At 38.6% G+C, this 23,514-nt stretch overlaps 2 protein-coding genes across 3 annotated transcripts in view; both read left to right on the top strand.

Moving 5' to 3' along the window:
• The window catches only part of LOC144657240 (uncharacterized), an 87,169-nt gene extending 82,935 nt beyond the window's left edge, over window positions 1-4,234 (top strand). For both annotated transcript variants that reach the window (XM_078517551.1, XM_078517550.1), the window contains exons 5-9: window positions 104-1,395; window positions 2,133-2,276; window positions 2,667-2,803; window positions 3,380-3,542; window positions 3,849-4,234. In XM_078517551.1, the coding sequence (XP_078373677.1) occupies window positions 104-1,395; window positions 2,133-2,276; window positions 2,667-2,803; window positions 3,380-3,542; window positions 3,849-4,036 (1,924 nt within the window). In that variant the 3' untranslated portion in view covers window positions 4,037-4,234. The remainder of the gene's footprint in view (window positions 1-103; window positions 1,396-2,132; window positions 2,277-2,666; window positions 2,804-3,379; window positions 3,543-3,848) is intronic.
• Window positions 4,235-11,015: 6,781 nt separating this feature from the next.
• LOC144657238 (uncharacterized) lies at window positions 11,016-18,812 on the top strand. Its single transcript, XM_078517548.1, has 8 exons — window positions 11,016-11,125; window positions 11,957-12,028; window positions 12,826-12,997; window positions 13,895-15,306; window positions 16,249-16,395; window positions 17,063-17,199; window positions 17,567-17,729; window positions 18,348-18,812. The coding sequence occupies exons 1-8, from the start codon at window positions 11,029-11,031 to the stop codon at window positions 18,524-18,526; spliced, it is 2,379 nt and encodes a 792-aa protein (XP_078373674.1). The 5' UTR covers window positions 11,016-11,028; the 3' UTR covers window positions 18,527-18,812.
• Window positions 18,813-23,514: the final 4,702 nt, after the last annotated feature.

Raw genomic sequence — 23,514 nt, forward strand, 5'->3', positions numbered from 1 at the left:
TATACTTAGTGACAAGACAACAGGGTGAAAGTCAAATGAAGGTAATATGCAGTGTCCGCTTGCCAACGCTTTAATGTATGTGTGAATTGTTTTTCTTTCATAGATGTCGAATGCATGTTAATTCTGAGGCTTCGAATGAAACCTGCTTGGCTGTTCACAGAAGCGAAGTTACTGTACACGGTCACACAGTTTGGAACATGTGCCCGCAGAACTGGACAGAAAGAAGCGTGCGACAGAAATGTCAGGATGAAGATCAAAATGACCTTTTGAGAAATTTGCCAGCATTCGACAAAGACAGTGACGTGCATTACAGAAATATATTCTGCGCAAGATGCAATGGTGCAGTAAATACATCCTTCTGGAAGGTCAAATTCACTTGCATGAAATCTGATAATAGGACAACTTTTAAATTAGGCAATGACACGATCCTTCTACCTCCGAATTGCTTAGTTGTAAAATACCCGGAACCATATGAGTTACTACACCAGTTAAAACAATGCATTCCTCGGTTTCAGGACTGCTTCAAAATCAGCCCGGAGAAGAATGGATCTTACTGCCAAACTGAGTGTCTGAGATACGCTTTCCCAGTCTGCTCTGAAAAGGGAAAAGTACAATTTAGAAATATACAGTGTGCATTATGCAATGGTTTTACGCTAAATGATCTTTGGCCGCTGTGCACCAGTGCCGGTGGAATAGGCAACTCGCTCGCTATCCTCTTTGACTTTAGTTCCACATCTAGGTTCACTGTTACAGTAAGGGAAGGGAACGCGAAAACAATTGCAACTGAAAAAGACTTCTCTTGTCGTCCTGATGAGGTGTACGATACTCTTGCCGGGAGCTGCAGAAAGAGCGTCGTCTCAATCGAATCAAAACCTGCAGGTCATGGAGAAAAAAGTCCAAACTGCACTCTCATATCGTTTAATAAAACGGACTACGAGCAACTATCTAATGGCTCTGTCTACTTGAAACCCCACAACAAGATATACAACAATATGACCTACATGATTCGTGAAGGCAGATTACTGCTGTGTGTGAACTTTTCAAGAAATTTTTCGATAACGGCGAAAGCTGGTTTCAGCAAGTATCAGGTCTCACAAACACCTGCAGCTCTCCAGCTTCTTTCTTCAGTCGGATGTATAGTGTCGATGGTTTCTCTAGTTCTTCTGCTGATTACGTATATCCTGTTTGCTGAACTGCGAAACTTACCCGGGAAGATCACAATAAACTTGGCATTGTCTCTATTGCTGTACCAAAGCGTCTTCCTTTCAGCGGTTAAAACTGACGATCAAGACACATGCCTGGCAATTGCGGTTCTTCTTCATTTCTTTGTTCTCTCTTCTTTCACGTGGATGAATGTTATGGCTTATGATGTTCATCGGATTTTCACTACTTCAGGTAAGCTGGGTGTAGTTAACTTGTTCATGAATGTTGCAATTTAGATTTACGTCTTTACCCATGTATCACAGGCGTCTAAGTGCGTGTATTGCATTTATTTTTAATCAAATACAAACCGCCGACCGGTTAGCTCAGTCCCAGACCGAACCAACACTCAGGGCCTTAAAATAACTGAGGAGAATATGGTGCCTTTGCAATGACATCTGCAAATGGTTAGATGTTCTAGTCTTCTCGGATAAGGACGATAAACTGTAGGCCCCGTCTCAAAAGACTTGCACATGTAATAAATTATGTGGGACGTTGAAGAACCCACACACTCTTCGTAAGGAGTAAGGGACGTAGTCTCCGGTGTAGCGGTCTATCTCAATTTCACACACATAGGGGGTATCGTTACTCATTCCTTCAGTACTTGTAAACTGCACCATAAGCATTCTGGCAAAGTCGCCAAAACAGTGTTGTAAAATTGAAAATCCCCAAGGGGAGCGGATAATAAGATACCTGTAAATGTACATGAATGTAATCTTAATGCGGCATCAATACCATTAGTCATTTGCAAGGTCTTTTTGGAGAACTTGTAATGGAGGTCCATGGAGGCCTTTATGGTGGACTGAAGGTCTACTCTTTCTTTTCTAGTCACAGCTGCCTTCATTTATAGCAGTTTATGATTTACTTGTCAATGAGCTGCACTTTCCACGATATATATACGGATTGACTTCTCTACAACTTTTGTTGTAAAGGTGGTGTGGCAAATCGTCAAAATCGACAAGGAAGCTATACTAGACGACTCATAAAGTACTGCCTGTATGCCTGGGGATCTCCAGTGTTGCTCGTGCTTGTCTGTGTTATAACTGATCATGTCAAAAAAGGATCTATCGGATATGGTAAGTGCTGCACGTCAGAATTGAAACGCAGTCGCGGTGACTTTAGCCTCCCACGCAGTCGTTCTTAGGGGCGATCGTGTTACACCCCTCTACAGGAGTGTACACGATCGCCCCTAAGAAGCTCTAAGAACGACTGCGTGGGAGGCTATGGTGACTTCGGATGGTGCCCTTCTTGGGCAAGATACCTTTACCTCTCAAGGCAACTACCCATTTAAACGTCTAAAGGTGACGGCTAATCAAGAAATACTCCATTCATGCTAAGGGAACAGGATTAATTGTATGATAAAATGATTTTTTAATATTTAACATAATTTGAAGGTATATTGTGCCGTGTTCAAGAAGTGCCAAAATTTGAGTTTTCCTAACTTATGTACTTTTTGGAACAAACAGGACAAGGAGAAGAGGAATGTTTCATATCTCAGCCTCAAGCTCTTCTTTATTCGTTTGTTTTGCCCGTTGCTCTGCTGATGATCTTCAATCTGTATGCATTGGGACACACTGTGGTTCATATCATCAAAACTCGAAAGGTAATGGAAAATCATTGGTTGACAAGTTCCTTTATGGAGCCATTGATAGCCAAAGATTACCTGGTAACAACACGATTATATTTCCTAAAATGGAATGGTGGCTCATTTCAAAGTTGTACACCGAATCTGGATAAGGAAGGCGTGAGTGTTTCTAGTCTGAAGATTTTGCAAACAAAGCAACCAACCATCGATCCAAGCAACAAACAAACTCCAGATCGAGCGGGGCTGGCCTACAGTAGGCGCCAAAAGTGATTATCTGACTGTCCCTTAGCCGTTGATTGATTGACCGATTTACTGAGGGACTGGTCGACTGACTGCTGACTGACTGACTACGTGATTGATTGATTGACTGAATGACTGACTGACTTTCTCCCCCTACTGGTGGCTGACTGACTGATCAATTTATTGACGGACTAACTCGCTGATTGACTCCCTAACTGACACACTGAGTAAATGGTTGGCTGGCCGGCTGGCTGGCCGAAAAAATGGCTGATTTGAACGAAGAATGGCAAGTGCAAGATTCAAACTAGTTTGCTGTGGACAATCGTTTAATTTTAAGTTCTCTTTCCATTTCAGAGAAGCCAACAAATAACCAACCAGCAAAGTGGACCCAGCGTAGCTGTGATTGGTGTTAAAATGGCTTCAGTGATGGGTGTCACATGGATTCTTGGACTTGCTGCAAACTTGAAAGCTTTGTCATTCTTGTGGTACCCGTATGTGGTTTTAAACAGTCTCCAAGGTACGTTTTCTTTTTAAAGTTAAGTAATATTTTTCGAATGGTTTTTAAACAGCCTTAATCTATAACCAATAAGTTTGTCGTTAGGTACAGAAACAACTGAAACGTCTATCAAAACTAGAACACAGATTTCTACTACTGATAATATAGATGAATGAAGTCCGCGCTTTTTTATTAATATTCCCGTCCTTGTTCCATAGGAGCAAGTTAGATTTATTAGTCGGAACTCTCACAACATTAAATTCAAACTTGGTGTTATTAGTTCTTAAGGTGCTACTCATGCTTTTGGTATCATTTCACTATCTACAGGACTGTTCATTTTCCTGTCTTTTGCTGCTACTGGAAAGGCTTTGAAGCTGTACAGAAGCAAGCTGACCGGCATCCTCAAGAAACCAACAACAAAGAGAGAAGCAGACAATAGAAGAAACCATAATCCTAGCGAGCAATTAATTTGCCACACAGATGAAGGTCAAGATACGCAGGATACAAAAGTTTAATAAACAAACTGTGTCAAGTGAAAAGTACTTTTGGTGTCAAATAATTCATATATGAACTTTGGTATAGAAGGTAAATTGTAGACCTATAACTTTCATGGAAACACTTAATTTACACACCGTGGCTTCCAATCATACATGTAGATACAGATTAAATCACATTCTCAAACTCTTTGATAATAAATCACGTTAAAAAACAAAGCAAAGGATATGTGATCTTAATAAGCATATATGTTAACAATTTTATTTCTTCGTTTTTTTTTTTCAGTGGTTTTAGCTTCGATTTAGACGGAGTGTTTTATCGCATCGTGGTATTTTTCGGTGTTTGGAAGAGGGTCCCGAAGAGGGTATAAAATCCCATTTGCCAGCCCAAATTTTGCCCAAATCCCATTTCCCAGCCTATTGTTTTTCCGATTTTCCAGATCCCTGTCCCTATTGTTTATTTGTGGGAGATTCCCAGTCCCAGTTACCCAAATCCCATTTTCCCAGTGAAAATTTGCCCAACTCCCAGTTCCCATTTTACTCCTTCATGGCCCTCTTTGTAAGGTGATGAATTACTCTCGTGTTTGATACACTAATAAACCTCTGTATAATTTCCTTACGTTTCCTTGTAATTTCGTTATTTGCATAACCGACAAATCTTGATCCTCGGATTAGATATAGGCTGTTACAGACCACAGAGACCACAGGCAAGTGAAAAAATATTAAATAAATAAATAACCGATCGCTAATATTAATTGCTATTGACAGTGCACCTGACTTTAATCATATTTTATCTCCAGTTTTCAGCATGGAGCAACATGATACGTTCATGTATTGCTACGAACTACACCCAATTAGGAGATGATATCGCTGTGTATAATGGGTGCTAGGTTAAGGGAATGAAAATCCATGTTAGCGTTGATTACCTTATCTTTACTGGGATGATTAATAATAATGATATATAAACTAATTTTATTGCTTAAGCTGTACCTGTGTATTAGCAGCACAGGTTGCATGTTTTTATTAAACCTGCTTCAATGAAATTAATTAAAGGTGATTTTTAGGTGTTATGTTTGTTTCTTTGTGTCAATTTACCCGCATAAAGTGTGGTTTCATCCTCCTTAATGGATGGTCGTTTTTCTCGCAGCACTCAAAAATTAATTAACTGAATTTGGGCTTCTCGACAAAAACGATCGATTGGTTTGGGCACATTTGCAATATCGTTTCGTTTACAATAATGGAGTTCCGAAGGCTTGAATAATGACAAACCTTAAAGTGTATATCCAGCCTACAGGTTTTTTGTGGTTTTCGTACCTCTTTAATGCATAAACAAGTATTCTAAAAGAAATTTTTGGATTCCGCCACTTTTTTGCTGCAAAATCGAGCTTTAAAGTTCCCGCTTCGGCCACGCCCAAAGAAGTTGACCGCGTGATCGAGGATTGGTGATTAGTGACGTCATATCAGAAACCGCTCGAAGCGTTTGCATTTGTTTATCTGCTTTATTTTTCGCTTGCACTGCAGTAGAAGGATAAGAGTAACAAAGAAGAAGGCGCTTACTCAAGAACCTCTAGCGGACGATGCATGGATAGAAGAATATAATCGAGAGAAGCAACTTATTGAAGAGAGGAAACGAAAATTACAAAACCAGCTTAACAGAGTCGTGGAATTAGACACATACCGGTATATAGATACTTTTTCCAAACACTCACTCCGCGCGTTAAATTTGCATTTTGTACGTAAATTCACTCCAGAAAGCTTTGAACGGGAAACTTGACGCGTCGCGAAACCTACAACGACGAACGGAAATCGATCTGCATTCTCAGGCTGTATACCTTTTAATTTTCATAACAGATGTGAAACGAAAATGAAAACAGTATAACGAATAGACTGTAAGCACTATTATTCCCGAAAATTCCCCTTGACACTCACACAACGCATTGACTTGAAAGTGGTATGCTTGTTTCTTTGAATCGAAACTTGTCGCGTCGGTAGATTTGCTTATGTTGCAAATAAATGTGCCCTTAGTTGATACGCAAAAGATTGATATTAATAAACATGTTTATTACTTTTAATAGTCCTTCTTATAACAGCTTATTCAAATACGAGCTACTTTAGTCCTTCTTGCTACAGCCTAATAAAAATACAAGCGACTTTTCACGCGTTTAGAAATGCCGACAACACGCGCTTATGATAAGTGCGACTGATTGTCTCAAAAACGATTAACAAACAGTCATAACCTATCGATTTTTTAACTTTTATAACTTAGAAAAACTTTTCTTTTCTTTGTGACAATGCTTACTTTAGGCTGTGAAAGCTTTGATAAACTTGTACGCACTTTTAAGCCTGGTTCTCATATGATCGTCCCGATCGTCTCTGTCGCTTCTGTCGCTTCAAAAAGTTTGCTTGCTCCAATCACCTCAGACTTTGCAAACGACAGAAGCGACAGAGACGATCGGGGCGATCATATGAGAACCAGCCTTAAACAAACAATAGCGCTTGCAGAGACCAATCGATAAAATTATAACTTTACATGTATGGGAGTTGAAACCCTGAAAAGCTACGTACGAGCGCAGTGACTTCAATTATAAAGATCACATTTTAATAAGACTTTATGAACAAGACTTACAAGAAACAGAAATATAAATTCAAGCGATATTCGAGGGAGAAATAATTCGCTTTACCTTGACTGGTCGACAAATCGAACGTCGCTTCAGCTACATGTTATCTTTGCTTGGCGACGCTTGTTCGCTTATTATTTCTACACGATGGTTGTCAATAGGCAATAAAAATCTCTTGGGAAGTTGGCGACGTTTACTTGTAGTTTTTTAGGCGTCTAGCGAGACGCGTGTCTTGTCGTTCGAGAACAAACACTCAATCAAATGAATAATGAGTAATGAATACCCGATGAGGACTTCGACTGCACAAAGTTAAGTATTCCGGTGAAATCTTGGCACAGGGACAATGCCAATATCATCTTAGATCAGCGACCGTTGGCATTGAAGATTTTCAAAGGAATGTCTTCTTGTAATATCCCTGGGAGCGAAGCAGCAAGCACAGACGGCAGGCGAAGCACTCGGATTCCACTTTGCACGTTTTAACTTGAGGAAGTCCATCTACTTTTTCCTTCTAGCCTTTGCTTCTTTTCTCATATCACCCCAAAATGCAGCGCAATAAATTTTCTTCGTTTGGAGTATTCAAGCATACCGCAACGACGCATCTATCTGGTATATTTCTACCGTCAGTATCTCCTCGCTATTACAGAAGAAATGCTGACTTCAAATGGCGGCAAGATTTCGCGGTTCCTGATCTGACGTCACAGCCGGTCTGGAACCCAGACTCTTTCTGGTCTTGACTCCCGGCCAACTTCTTTGGGCGTGGCCGAAAAGGGAACTTTAAAGCTCGATTTTGCAGCGAAAAAGTGGCGGAATCCAAAAATTTCTTTTAGAAAACTTGTTTATGCATTATAGAGATACGAAAACCACAAAAAAAACTGTAGGCTGGATAGACACTCGCACTTTAAGAAATTATTTCTAAATTCGGATTGGTCATTGGCGGTGCATATTAGGGTGTAAAAAGTAAAGCCGAGTTATAGATCAATTGCAACATAAAATTTGTTATGGTCACCAAGACCTTTCACTTGCCTGTTTTTCGGCAAAATGTGCAAACTTATCGGTCAAAGTGATCTATTCGTATTTCCTGAATAATATTTTTTTCTCTATGAAACTTCGGTATAAAGTTTGTTGGGCTCATTTTATTGTAACATAGCTACTACGTCTTTTTACTGGATTCCCTTGAATTGTATCTGATATATACTCCTGCCATTCCCCAGCAATTTATTTTTTTTGGCGTTTAGTTTTGACGGTGTTATTTTTTTTTTTTTGTTATCGATGTTCTTTTTTTGCACATGTGTGATGTTTTGAAGGTTTCCAAAATTGGACGAGCCTCAAGGCCAGAGTAAGAATGTTTTAAAACTTTCAAAACATTGAGAGTGTCGACCATAAGCTGCAAATGGTACAAGCTGTCAATATCGCGGTTTTTTGCAAATAATTTAAGCTTGACTAATTTCACTGTAAGTAATGCGAATAAATACGAATTTTGTTGTGCATCCTTGACTAACCTAATTAGTATTACACTAACGTATGTTTTGTCATGAAATAAGTAAGCCTAGGCTTGGTGTTTTAATGGAACTAATTGGAGATAAAAGGCAGCATTTTTTTGTACACCATTCAATGGATCCATAGATGTAAAGTCTGTCCAAGTTAAGTATTTCCTTCATTTAAAGACGTGAAATAATTGTAGAATAAAAAAGCTTACGGCTAAAAGACTGCAACCTCTGAAATTAACTGTGACTAATTTCTTGTTGAAGAAATCGTGCGTTACGGGTCCATTTTCTGTAAAAAAAGACTTCAAGTGGTTAATAATAAAACTGCTTAAAACTGTTCCTGTTGCAAGCGTAAAATGAATGAATACCAATGTTTAATGACAACAGCTGCAATGAGCGGAAAGTGATATAAACTGAATGCAAATAAATCATGTTTCTACCTGTAGCGCAAAATTAGAAGACATGGAATTTGCTCAGTCATTTCCTGAGCGGCCATCTTAACGTTCCGTATGGCTTAGGTGAACCAATCAAATGCTCCATTTCAACTGTGGATCTATTTGTGGGATTTATTTCTTAATGGACCATCTCACTTTAAAAGCTTGTATTTAACGGAGGTACCATAAGTCAATATTGTAAGGATGATTATTTTTTTAAAAGTTTCGAGTCAAATTTTGTAAAGCAAGTAAATAATATAAAGATTTCACCAACTTTATTTTGACACTTTCTATGCCAATGTGCCATATTTCTGATACTTTCTCTGCTTTCTCTACGAAACATGACTTTTAAACGAAACGGTGAGAAAAAATTAGCCTTAACACTTAAATAGCTAAGATTAATCACCATGTGAAAAAAAAGTTAATTACCTTTACGTATGTTAAAGAAAATTGCCTCTATTAAAAGGTTTAGTAATGGTATACGTAGAACGAGGAAATAAAGGTTATATGAACGCTCACTGTTGCTTTTTTTGTTGTTGAGATTTAAGTTAAAGAAGGAAACAAGGTTTTCTGTTACTGGTTTAATTTTTGTACATCGGCTGGTTATTTTGAATGGTCATGTTAAAAATTGTGTCAGAGAAGAAACGAAAAACATGTAACTTTTTTAAAGCTTTGATATGTTGCGTGCGGAGATTTATTGATTTCCAAATTTAATAAAAACAACAGGTGCATTGGGCGTGTTTTGCTGTGAGTTGTTTAGACCTTTAAATGCAATCAACTGTTTACAGAGACAACTCCCAACTTTCATGCCAGGTATTTTTTATTCTTTTTACTTTTTTAAATTTATTAAGTTTAGCTATTGATAAAACTAGAAATGACAATGTTATAAAACAATATGTACTTCAGCTCACTTTTTCGTGGTTACTAAGATTCCTTCTTTTGAGTTATGATGTAGGTTTTATCATTCTAAACTTTAAAACGTTGGTGTATTTCAACATTTCGTGGTTCACTTCGCCTTTAATTTATAGAGTAAGAATTTTCAAGACAATGTCTAGTTTTTCGACGATAAGTAGTTTCTTCATTTTAAAGTCAAATAATAGTGCAATGTAAAGATGAAAAAACCTTTTATTTCAGTTTTAAAACGTTTAGTGTTTATATTGAAAATGGTTCGAGAAGGCCCCAATAAAGGAGGAAATATATATTGCTTCGCAAACATCATTTCCCTTAATGCACACACGCAACATTTGGTGTGAAGCCGATAATGTTGCTTTCACAGTATGATTTTTTTTTTCATGTTCTTGTTATTTTATTTAAGGTTTACAAAATCGAGACAAAATGATTTTTGGAAGGAATTTTATTTTCTTATTTTATGTTTTTCTTAATGCTCACACAAATACAATGCAAAGAAAAATGAAAAGTGTACATTGGTAAATGAATGAAATAAAAAGAAACGATGAAAAGAAACAAAGCTCTACACCACTAAGCAAGGAATTTGTTGTATATAAGAGTAGGAAGGTTTTCACGTCTAAGTTATTTAATTGCACTTTCTTGTAAATAGGAGAAGAATGTTTAGTTTTCACTGCGAATGAAACAAAATACTTTTTTTAATATTTTGAGGGCCTACCACATTGGACATTCGAACGTGCTACATTGTTTTCTCTTGAATAGTAATATTTTCTAAGTGCATGGCAGCTCATTGCAGGGGAATTAATTTGGTAGGTTGAAAATCGTAAATAAACTGAAATGAAACACAAATGAGGCCCCCGCCACAAGGAAGTTTTAAACTTATGAGTGAATCGGTGTGAAACAGCATCACAGGCTGTTAAGATTACGTCATACTAGTACATATCACGTGCATATCGCATTAATGAAGCTGGAGTGGTATATAGGGGTGACTATTGAGGTAATTTTGCCTATTGCGATATAGTATTGCGATAGTCGAATGAACTATTGCAATACCATTGCGAAAGTAGTTACACTATAGCGATACTATTGCGATAGTATGGACTTTATAGCGTAAAGACCACGTATTGACTTTATAGCGTTCCTTTCTCCAAGAGGGGGATGAGTTAATATTCGAACCACCATTTTGAAAACGGATAAGGCCCTGGAGCTGACAAGCGACGTATGTTAAGTTTGCTTCTATGGCTTGTAATATAGTACGGATTCTGAAACAACGAACGGAAAGCCAAGAAATTAAAGAACAACAGAGAACAAGAGAGGCATTTTTCAATTAAGGAAAAAGTACTACAACACACCATTTGAAAAACTTAACTATCGATAATTAACGAGACTATCGCGATTGTTATCGATAGTTGAATTTACGATCGATGCATCGCTATCGGAACACTTACAATCGCGATGCATCGATAGTTCGATGTATCGTTACACCCCTAGTGTTAGACATGTATTTCTCTACACACAAAAAAGCCTTGCTGAGATGCTTTGCCAAAATTTTCAGGTGCATAGAGCAGATAATGCTGTTACTTCCCCGCCACCTCAGAGTTGTGTCATTTCTTGCGATTCTTTGCCTTACGAGCTGTTTTTGGAAGGAATGTGAAGGCAATAACACAGGTAATTCAAAGTAAAGAATTTAGTCTCTCTCGAAACAGATTGTCCATAAGATATATCTAAAATAGAATAGTTTTTATATGCTGTACTGATAGCAATACCCACGACCATATTACCCGGTAGTTAAAAGTGTTACCATTTTACAAACATACCAAAAGTTCATAATTCTAGAAGTATAAATCCTTATGGGTTTTGGGCTATCAAATCTGCGTATAGGCTATTTTTAGAACAAAATTTGCGCGCGAGAACGCAGGTTATTGAGAAGAAATAATGGCGTGCATGTGTAGTGAGATTGTGGCACGATACTGCTTTCAGTCGCGCTTATTATTGCTTTGTGAGGGTGCTTTTTTGACAGTCTTTTAAAAAAATAAATTTAGAGTAAAATGATAATCTTACAACTATTCTAACTGGATTGAACAGTGTACTTTATGAGAGTACAAAGTACGAAGCTGATGAATGCTCCCGCCATCACATATCTGCCGTTTCACACACGGTGTGTGCACGTGCAGCTTAAGATCCATTTCTTGTCTGCCTTTTTTCGCTAACCAAAGAGTAATTCCATGTTAAAATGGTGCAGATTTACCATAAAATTAATAATAATACCACATGGTGCTTCAAATGTGCTTCTATTGAAGGGATTCGGACGCTCTTTGGAAAAAGAATTTGAAAGGCAAAACACTTTTAAAAATTGTCTTACACGAATCTGATAGCACGTGCCCTTATGCTAGCCGTAGACTTCTTGGATTACGAACTTCTGGTACATGCGTACATCTTAACCGACCACTGCCGGTCCTGTACATGTTGCATTAAAAAATGTTGCTAATTCTTTCCTAGAACTAGCTCTTGAAGCTTTTCTTCTCAGGACTTTGCACCGCAACTGTAATCCTGATGGGATACCGAGCAATGGTAGGGTGTTATAGCTATTTTGTACAGTCTAAGATGAAAATCAATTCAAAATGCCATCCTGAATTATAAATGGCCATTGGGCCTCAGTTTAATTTCTAAGCCACGTACTGTACGGAAATGTATATAGAATGCAACTGAAAATACAAACAAAATGGCTGTTTGCGCGTACTATAACTTTTGTACTCTTCAAATTGAGATATAGAATAGCTAAAATATTAACTTTCGCCGATATTTTTTCACAGTCGTTGTTTATCTGATTATGAAGTAATTAAAGAATACAAAGTAGAAACACCACCTAATGGTGTTCCGGATGTGCGAAAAAAATGTTTTTGCTTCTTTGTTCTTTTTTCGTGCTAATTTATCAAAATGAATTAAAACTCCGTTTTTATGTGTTAATAATGCGTTAGAGGTCACATCATGTCATTTCGCTCCATCAAATGGCTGTAATCTCGGAAGCGAAATGGCGTGTCGCTTTTTCCAGTAGAGTGCAAAGACAAGGAAGCGGAGGTTTCATCATCTTTGATTTGGCTAGTTCGGTGAATATTTCTGTGTAGAAAAGCGGAATCTTTATGAAAGTGAAATGCATATAAATTTACAGTACTATTACCAGACACTAAAAAAATTGGTCAACGAAAAAATCTAAACTGAATTAATCATATTTGCAGGAATAAAAGATGAATCTTGCTCTAGCCAGTTCTATCGACATCGAGGTGTTGCAATAATACCTCAGTAAAACAATATTATTAAAAAAAGTTTGTAAACGCCAGAAATATGTTTGCATCTTTTATACTATCTAGATTCGAAGTGGGAAGAAATCATACGTAATTTGACACAGCGCTTCAGTATAAGAGAGTACAGTTGTGAAAGTCGCTGTGGAGTGCAAGAAAGAAACGCTCCTTTGCAACCAAAATGTTACTGTGATAGACTTTGTGAAGACTTTGGCGACTGTTGTTTTGACTTCGATTCATTGTGAGTAACTATTTCTAGCATGTTTAGGGTATTTATTCTTAATTGCTTTTACGGCAAGACAAACTAATTGATGTGCAAGACACCCATTAGTTTAGTCATCTCTAGCTGCAGAACTTTTTCAAAAGTATCCTTAAGAAGCAGGAACCAAATGGGCTCGCCCTTGTATAAAATGATGTCGAACTCGCGAAAAAAGTGTAATTTCAATTCAGTCCCATAATCATAAATACTTTAATAGTTGCATGCTCAGTGTATAAACTGTATCAACGAAGGCACACTGTGGCGGACACATTTTTCCCGTAATATGTTTTTGAGGGAGCAAACGGGGAAACATTTGTTGCGGACTGGACACAAAACGTTTCTGCAAAAATATAAGAAACTTTGTGCCCGCAACAAGTGCTGCGCGCGCGGGAAAACAGGGAAACATTTGAGTCGCAGCAATGTGTCAGCAACATTTTATTCTTGTTTTACACCACTTTAAATTGGGAAATGTTTTACACCTGGGCAGAGATGACTTCGAAGAACTCAATGAGTTGGAGTCAATCCTCTCTCGAAAAATATAATATTAGCAAACCATTAGCAGTTTATACGCCTTTAAAGAACTTCAACCCGGCCTGACAAAACCAAGTTTATTCATAATATTAACTGTTCCAGGACTGACTTCAAACCAAAACCTGATAACTATAATTAGGAACATCTGCATTCTCTTGGCCAACTTAAACTCTGCTCTCTTGGACCAACAGCTGGGGACTGAAATTCTCTCGTCCACATAACAAATTAATGCAAAACATCTCAGCCACTAAACATCAATGGCGAGAAATAGAAATAAAACAGTTTACACTCCTCTGAGGGCAAAAAGGTTGCAACGTTCTGCTATACAAATTACTTTTCTTTTTACAGATGCAAAGCGGATGTTTATCCTCAGACAAGTCCTTGGACCTCAAATGAAACATGCCTGATACCGGACGGTGTAATACATCCATTGATCTTTAGCTATGCAGTTTGGAACACGTGCCCGCAGAACTGGAGCAATAAAACTGTGCGAAAAAAATGCCAGGATGAAGATGAAAATGACCTTTTGAGGAATCTGCCAGTATTTGATAAAGACAGTGGCGTGCATTACAGAAATATATTCTGTGCAGGGTGCAATGGTGCTGTTAATACAACCTTCTGGAAGTTCCGATTCGATTGCAGCCACAATAAAAACGGATCGGTTAATGTGGAAACCTTTAATTTAGGCAATGATAAGATCCTTTTACCTAGCCCTAAAAATTGCTTCATTGAAAAAAGACCGGAAGCACGTGAGGTACTTGACCAGTTAAGAAAGTGTATTCCAAAGTTCCAAGGCTGCCAATATATCAGCCCGAATTCGAAGAAAAATGGCTCCTACTGCCAAACTGAGTGTAGGAGATACGCTTTCCCAGTCTGCTCTCAAAACATAAGATTTAGAAACCCACAGTGCGCCTTGTGTAATGGTTTTAAGCTAAATGAACTGGACAGAAGATGTGAGATGGATGATCATGGAACAGTACCATCGCTTACCATCCTCTTTGATTTTACTTCCACCTCTAAGTACACTGTTCAAGTAAAAGATTGGAAAAAATTCGTGTTTACGATCACTGAAAAAGAGTTCTCATGTCAAACTGACGAGGTTTTCGATCCCTTCGCGGGTTACTGCAAAACGATCGTCTCAACTGCACGTGATGGGAAGAGCAACGAAACTGAGAAATGTCAGGAAATCAGACAAAAAGTGGAAAATGGATCCGTTGATGGTCACCTGCCAAGCAAACACAACAACAGCAAAAACTGGAATGAAAATTGCACTGCCATAGCGTTTAATAAAACCGACTTCGTGCAACTATCAAATGGCTCCATCTACTTGAAACCCCACAACAAGATATACAACAATAAGACTTACATGATTCGTGACAGCAAATTACTGCTGTGCGTGAACTTTTCAAGAAATTTTTCAAGGACGGAGAAAGAAGGCGGTAAACATACGATCACTAAAACGTCAGCATTACTCCAGCTTCTTTCTGCAATCGGATGTATAGTGTCGATGGTTTCTTTAGTTCTTCTGCTGATGTCGTATATCCTGTTTGCTGAACTCCGCAACTTAACCGGGAAGATCATAATAAACTTGGCATTGTCTCTATTGTTGTACCAAAGCGTCTTCTTTTCAGCGGTCAAATCCGACGATCATAACGCGTGCCTGGCAATTGCAGTTCTTCTTCATTTCTTTGTTCTCTCTTCCTTTACGTGGATGTCTGTTATGGCTTATGATGTTCGTCGGATTTTCACTAACGTTTCAGGTAACTTTGATAGTTGCATTTGACTTATGAGTTTTAACTGAACTAAGAAGCAGAGATCTGCAAACTTACTGATAGATAGGAATTGTGCCGAAATTGTAACAATTAATATATGACTGAGAAATTGCCGAAAATTAACTGATAACTGAGCTAGAGCTCGAGGTTCCAGCAACTGTAGTCTAAAAAAGTTTTTAAATCAAATTAGTGAAAGGCTCTCAAATTGGTGAAAGTTTGGTTCAAAATACGCAAAGGTTGGACTATTTATACCTAGCTAATCGTACCTTTTTGGTACACTTAGGCAGCATATCAGGCGAGTTTGGTGGAGCCATGGTTCGTATTTTGGCGAAACGAAGTCGAGCCAAATAAACCCGTGGCGAGACCAAACGAGCCCGATATGCCGCCAAAGTGTACCAAAAAGGTACGATTAGGTATTTACCATACCCAAATTCAGAATTTCGCGAAAAAATTGGGAGCTCTGACTCAGTCTGACACAATTGGCGAGCACGCTCAAGTTTAGCTTTGGCGGGAAAGTTTTTTACTTTTTGTACGACCAGTAAACACTAGCTTATCTTAAATTACGAGGTTCTGCCTTACTGGTAAAGCCTCCTTTGAATTCATCGTACGGTAACACCACTTTACTTGAAAGTGTCCATGATATCGTGGCGTATCAGGTCAGTGACTTGATATATTAAATCATATTAGGTTATATTAGGACAGTAGTTCGCGCTTCTACTTGCGAATTTGATTACGGTAACTGAAGCGGTCAAAGTACGTAGGGCGGAGAGATTCTTGGATGTCGGATGGGTTTGTAAATCCCCTATAACAAAATTTAAACTGTAAATCCATTATAGTTATGGTGACCTTAATTTACGATTCTTAATGAGTTTGACTTACCCCAACATATAAACATTAGTTTTTTTAATTGACTTTTGATAATATTTTTAGAGGGTGTTGTGGCACATCGTCAAAATCGACACGGAGGCTATACGAAACGTCTCATTAAGTATTGTCTGTATGCCTGGGGATCTCCGGTGTTGTTCGTGGCTGCCTGTGTTATAACTGATTATGTCAAAGAAGGATCCATCGGATACGGTAAGTGCTACAAGTCAAAATTTGAAAAACATTTCATTTCAAGCTGCGTTGTGAACCTGTGTATGTACAACTAATTCGAGAAAGGTTGTCGGTAAAAAGGATAAAAGTGCACGCGACCAGACCAAAGGTGGTCTGGGTACTCACTTGAATTTTGCATAGAGAATATGTACAAGTTTGCATTTTTGCACGTGAAGTTTTTTTGTTTTCCTTTCAGGAGGCCTTTTTCTGTAGCTTTAATTTTACTGTCACATGTCTTTAAGTTCTGAGAATTCTTTTAAAATTTAGCGTGGTACATTGTTTCCACGTGTCTGAAGTGGAAGAAAACGTGCGAATTCACGATTGTCATGTCGCCATCTTTTTGGTGTTCAGCACGCCGGTAGCTCTCTACTTCTACCCATACCACCTTGTCGGTGCACTTTTGTGCTTTTGTTTCGACAACCTTTCTTGAATTAGCGTATACGAGCCAAAACGCGAGGGGTCATTACAAGACTAGCTTTCATCTCTGAGATGATATAACTTTTCATGTTTTTTAAGATAAAAAAATTAAATTTGTGCTTAGATTATGTTATTACTGATGTATTTATGCTTACATTGAGAAATTAGCTGTGTTCGAGAAGGGCAAAAACTTATATTTTTCTTAACTTGCGTGCTTTTTCTGTGTAAACAGGGCAAGGAGACGAGGAATGTTTCATATCTCAGCCTAAAGCTATTCTTTATTTGTTTGTTTTGCCTGTTGCACTGCTGATAACTTTCAATCTGTTTGCATTGGGACACACTGTGATTTGCATTGTCAAAGCTCGAAAGGTGAGGGACATCACTTACTCTGGTGATTATATATCCTTTCATTAACAATAGCTGGTAATTTTCGCCTTACTTATATACTAAAAATATACAAGCACCTTTTTTTATATTTCGAGTACATAAGTACATCGAGTATTGACAGCTAGCTTTTGAAGATTTAAACTATTTAAATTATAAGCTTAACGGTTGTTAATATGTGACTAATATGTCTCACTGACGAACTGTCTGAATGGACGGAGGAGGGGGGGGGGGGGGTGAATGAATGACTGACTGACTGGCTGGCTGTCTGATAAGGATGCATGGGCATAAATATTCAGATTGGTTTTGTTGAAGACGCACATTTTTACTACGGGCTTTCGTTCCTTTTCAGAGAACGCAGCAGCAAAAAACTCGGCAAAATGGACCCAGCGTAGCTGTGATTTGTTTTAAAATGTTTTCAGTGATGGGTGTAACATGGATTCTTGGAATTGCCGCAAACTTGAAAGCTTTGTCATTCTTGTGGTACCCGTATGTGGTTTTAAACAGTCTTCAAGGTACGATTTCTTTAATAATAACCTTAGCAAAATTGCGCGAAAGAAACCATGTGTCTTTGGTATCATGATCAGCATAGTTTATTAGAAGGACAACAATCCTAGAGATTTGGAAAGATTATAGAGCATGCCTGATTAGAGGAAGTTTCGAATTCAATTCAGCAATCCTCATTCTTTTAGATCTCTTCGCTTCCCCTAACAATATTGGTTCCTCACTATACAGTCTTGTGTGTGTAAGGTCGCTATTAGCTCAACATTGAGAATAGGGGAGGGAAAGAAAAAAGTGCACAGCTTCCCCCGCATTTTTGTCTGTGATTGTAGTTTCTTGTAGCTTAAAAGAATTAGGAAATTTTACATTTCCTTCTACCTTACACAAATTCTGAAACTCGTTATCAGCGACTGTCTTAAAATTAATGCCCCATAAACTGCTATCGAAGTGTCCATTTTGTACTAGGTAAATGATAGTGGGAAACTGGCTTGAGTAGAGAACGCGTTTGTTCCTCATCTTAACACTATTTACACATTTTTGTCCCTGCTCTGAACTCTCACAACAACCGATTTCAACTCCTTATTACTTAAGGTGCAAGTCATACTTTTGCTTTCATTATCTTTTTTCTGCAGGGCTATTTATTTTCCTGTCTTTCGCTGCCAGTGGAAAAGCTTTGGAGTTGTACAAGAGTAAATTTGCCGGCATCCTGAGGAATCGTACAGCTAGCGCACAGAGCGAAGAAGACAATACAAGAAACCATTACTGTAACCACACCGTTGAAAATGAATATTCGAGAGATACGCAACTGTAAATAACAGTGTAACGATAAAAGGTGTTCATAACGTACATGTTGCGGTTTAAATTGATCTTTGGTTTAAAATTTTTCAAACCAGTTTGATTTTTGCTTCCTTTTGTTTCAGATTATGGTAACTCAAACTGGTTTGAAAAAATTTAAACCAAAGATAAATTTAAACCACAAGATAAACATGATTGTTAATTAATTATTAATAACACTTTATTTGTCCTACATTTATCTCTAAGCAACCCAAAAGCAACTAAAGTTAACCATTGCTGGTTGCTAAACCAAGAGTAAATAAGAAGTTCTACCGCAAAAGAAATTAAATGCATTATAATAAGGATTAATCACGAAATTAAATTTTTACAATAATAGTTAATATAATATTTTCAATAATTAATTACTATAAAGACAAATTAAAGTTAATAGTTTTAACTATTAACTTTAAAATATCCTTTTTTGGATATTTAAAATATCCTTTCTGTGCATTGTCTGAGTTCTTTTCTTTTTCGTTTGCAATTACTGATATTGTGACTCAGTCATTTTAAATAACCATACCGAAATATTACAATGCAACGGTATCTAATCTAGTCATTTCTACTCTCGGATTTCAACCCTCTTTTAAAAGACGATGCACATAGAAATTTCCGTAACTCTTCTAAGAGAGAACTCCAGACACTAGCTCCCTCGGAACAAGAACGATTGTTGTGCCAGAGCAGTTCGGCATTAAGGCAGTTGTAGGCTGTCTCGATTTCTAGTCAAAAAGGTATGAGTTTGTGACCCCATAAGAAATAGCTGAGATAAGTAAGAAAGGGCCAAATTATTCATACATTTGCAATTGTACATTTGCACAGCATCTCTGATGTAAAGTAGATCAAACACAGTAAGAAGCCTTAACTGCTGAAGTGTTACACTACACTATAATTAGAAACCACCTTTCTGATTTAACATGCGCGCGTGAGATTTCTTTACATTGATAGTTCACTAACGTGGTGGTGTAGTTACAGTTGCTTTGACTTTGGACATCTGACTGAGAACGATCTATACAACCAACACTACTGGCTGTATATGCTGCACCACGATGAATATTCGCTCATAGAAAAACTCAGATTTGTAGTCTTACTGTTAACAAGCAGCACAAAATTCGTCAGAGGAAGGGAGAAGGACACAAGGAGAGATGGGGTGACTGGAGAAGGTCAGGGAAGCGAAAGCAGGAAGAAAAGAAGAACCAATCAGAACACCACTGTCAAGAAGGAGACAAACACGTCCGAGCGTGCGAGCACACACCCAGAAGCGTGCCCCAAGAGGAAGCGCACACCCCAGGAGCGCAGAACCGCATGGCCAAGCGAGAGAAGGAACACGAAACCAAGGGGACCCCACACGACAAAGGTGACACGACAGACACACACGGAACCCGCGAGGAAACCCGAGGACAAATGCCAAGCCACGACAACCAACCCCGCACAGACAGAGAAGCACACGCGAAGCCCCAGCCGCAGACACGCCGGCGAGCGGCGGGAGGGCGGCGGCCGCCCCGCCGGAGGGCGGGGCGGGGGCGAGACGGGCGCGAGGCGGGGAGGCGGAGCGGAGGCCGCGGGACCCGCTCACCGTGAGACCGAGGGACGGAACGATACGGAGGAGAACACGCGGGGGACGGGGAGAGTAGGACCGAGGGGCCGGAGGAGGCGTCCGACGGGCAGACGCACGAGAGCCCCCCCGCCACAAGGGCGCGCCGACGAGGCGGAGAGCGAAAGCCGGCGACGACGTGACGACGGGAGAGGGAGAAGAGTACCGCGGACAGGAGACGCAGGCACACGCACGAGAGCCGCCAACGCACACACAGAGTGCCAGAGACGCCAGCGAGGCCGGAGAAGACAAGCCACGGTCAACGAACGGGACGACCGAGGAAGAGCCCCCACGGAAAGTTCACACGAAGCAAATAAACGATGTGAGGAAACGAAACAAAAAGTGCTTAACTGTTAAAGATTAAAATCTACTCAATAAAGTCTTCAAATTAAAATTTATTTAACGCGATGTTCAAGCGTCTTGTTTATGCCTTGCCCTGGCAGTCTCAAATAGGTTCTTTATTACTTTCCATGTTTCAGTTCTTTTAACATTTCTAGGGGTGAGCAGGAAATTCGGCCTTTCTTGCACTCATCCAGTCCTTCAATTGATTGCTCCTGATCTACTCAGGGATGGGGAGGAAAAGAAGGTAACAAAAAGTATGGATAGTTCTGTATGTAGCACGAGGGGGGGGGGGGGGGGAGGGGGGTGACTCTATTGTTTCCAGTTGTTTATTCGTGACCGACTCATCAGTGCCAGTATGACGACACTTGGTAACGAGAGAGCGATTCCCTCGGCTTGGTCAGATGAGCGGGATTAATCGTGGGTACGCCACAACAGAGGTCCTGAAGGGCTCAAGTTTAGTGCTTATATCGCTATTGTCATAGAAGCTGTTCATCACTGTGTGCTACACGTGAAACGGGTGAAACGTTCTGCATAAGGGATGAGGATGGAATCTATCCCAACGTTGAAAATAATTATTTTAAGGAAACTTGAGACTCCGTGGCGCCCACTAAAAACCGCAATTAATTTAATCAGTCTCTTAGGCGTCTTGCTCATTTTTAATTCACTGATTCACAATTAACTCCCGGGCAAGTAGCGTTAATGTACTCGATGAGACATTACTTTAATTAACCGGTATGAGTAGTAATCTTAGCGTCAGCAGAATAAAAACGTGCCATTCCGAGAAGAACATCACACCAACTGTCAGTAAGACTTGAAAGTTTAATTTTCTTTCACATTTCTAAAAAAAGACATTACAATACTATAAGTTTGTTCTCAAAGACTATGAAGCTAGGAGTTTTAATACGCGCCTATTTTTGTCAGTTTTCTTCCTTCATTTATCTAATCAAACCCGATGTGCATGTTTCTCTTTAATAAGAACAAATAGTCGCCTATCTTAATTACATTCAGATTCAAACACCTTTTCAGTTTGAATTTTTAAGAGAAACTTTAATAAACGGCAATGAAGGCTGAAACTTTTAAAACCTACTTTTCGATTATTTTGGAGACAAAGGACGTCTAGTTTCTTTTTGTTTTTACGTTCAACTTTTTTCGAAGGCTAAACACTCTTCGTTTTACTCTGTTTTTTTTTTTTGTTTAATGTTGAAACAGAATCAGATAACAAGCACGCATTTTCATTGCGAATTTACCATACTAACAAAAAAGATGTCTAAAAAAAAAGCTTGAAGTTGGGAATATTTAATTAATACGCGCCCTTTTTCATTAAATTCAAATTCAGCAGACCTATCTTGAATTTTCGACAGTAAAGTAAAAACCAAAATGATTTATGGGCCTTCGCCTTCATTTTTTAAAGAAAACTCTTAAAATGTACAAGTGGAAGGAAAACAGCTGGAAGAGAACCGCAAGTAAAAATAGCGCTGATGGGCCAAGGGAACAGGAATGCTAATTTAGCAGGGGATAGGGGTTTGGTTTGAAACTGTTAAAACACGTTTATATTAGCTTAACCAAAATGAAGTAAATCCCCTACCCCTGAAAAGAAAACAAAGGGTAAGATAAGGGGTATAGCCAAGCATGTTCTGACACGAACTGCATGTATACGTGAACACTTGTCTGTTAACAGCCCTCATGGAAACCACGCGGTGGGCGTCCAATTTGTTTTATCAGGAGTGTGATAACAGACAAGAACTTCTGTTACCTACTTGAAATCCCATATCGAGAAGTACATTCAAAAATTCACAGCCAGCAAGCATTAAGGGAAAAAATAGAGATTTTTTTTTGGGAATGCAAACAAGGCAATGTACAGACACAAGAAGACAGGTGAATATTGTTACCAAACAAATTTAAAATCTTCGGTGCAAGCTGGTGTAAAGAAAGAAGAAAATGTTAAGAGAGAATGTATTTTTTTTTATCTTGCCAATCACACATAGGATACAGTCTTTTCTTCGGGAGAAGATCAGACTGATGATATCAGTTTTGCTCATCCCTGTGGCCGATATTTTATTAGCCAAAAGTCAATCAAGCGCTTAAATGAGAATTAAACAAGCAAACAAACAAACAAGGAAAAGAAAAAAAGGAAGGATGCAAAGATGTAGGAGAGTGATAACCAATTACTGTTCTGTAGCTTTCTATATGGCCAGTGAAATATGAAAGAATCTGAGACTGAAAGTAAATGGTGATGTTAGTGGTAACACATTTATAAAACGCATTTCTCATGTAAATGTTCAAATGTGCTTTACAATTAAAGTAAGTGGTGAGGTTGGACTTCAGCATGTTATTCCTACTAACGTCATAACGATTTCATTTATTTTACGAGCATGCCTGAATTTTAACTGTTTTCTCTTATCACTAGCGAATTAGAAGGCTGAAATTCAGGCTATTTTCGTGGATGATTTTAAGTAGTACGTCAATGATTGTTATTTAAATACGCACAAATGACGAGAACTAGATAAAGATGTTGACATATTGTCAAACCAAAGTTATTAAACACACCCACTAAATGCCCATTTAAGAAGTAATGGTGCTCACTTAATGGCTAGCTCTTTCATCAAGAGTTATTTCCACGAAATGTTGGAGCTTTTACGCAAAAAGGTAAGTTAAATTAGCTAAAATAATACAAGAGGTTAACTCACTCACTCACTGCCCATTGTGCTTACTGGCACGTAGGGCAGCACAACAGGTTAATATATAAGTGAGAATTTAAATATACGTCTTCTTGCGGTTGTACGATTTAAAGTTTTTCCTCGCAGTGGGAATTTGTCCTTTAGCGAGACTATTCACCGTAAAGGCCGCTTTTCTTTGACAAGTAAGTTGAAGTCTTGTTGAAACTTATTTTCTATGATTTTTTTTTATCTGTTGTTAAATTACAAGGTGAATTTCCACTGGCACGTAATTTAGTTACTGGCCTGAAATACATATTACATAGCGGGTTTGACGTTTTTCGCAAAAGCAACCCGTCCATACCTTTTTTTGATCTGAGG

The sequence above is a fragment of the Oculina patagonica genome, chromosome 6, assembly GCF_052425735.1.
Source record: "Oculina patagonica isolate OP01 chromosome 6, crgOcupat, whole genome shotgun sequence".
Taxonomy (NCBI): Eukaryota; Metazoa; Cnidaria; class Anthozoa; order Scleractinia; family Oculinidae; genus Oculina; species Oculina patagonica.

Coding starts and splice junctions, on each gene's coding strand:
- LOC144657238 (XM_078517548.1), top strand. CDS start 11,029: ATGCTGTTACTTCCCCGCCACCTCAGAGTTGTGTCATTTCTTGCGATT. Junction 11,126..11,956: donor ATGTGAAGGCAATAACACAG/GTAATTCAAAGT, acceptor ATTCTTTCCTAG/AACTAGCTCTTGAAGCTTTT. Junction 17,200..17,566: donor GCATTGTCAAAGCTCGAAAG/GTGAGGGACATC, acceptor GTTCCTTTTCAG/AGAACGCAGCAGCAAAAAAC.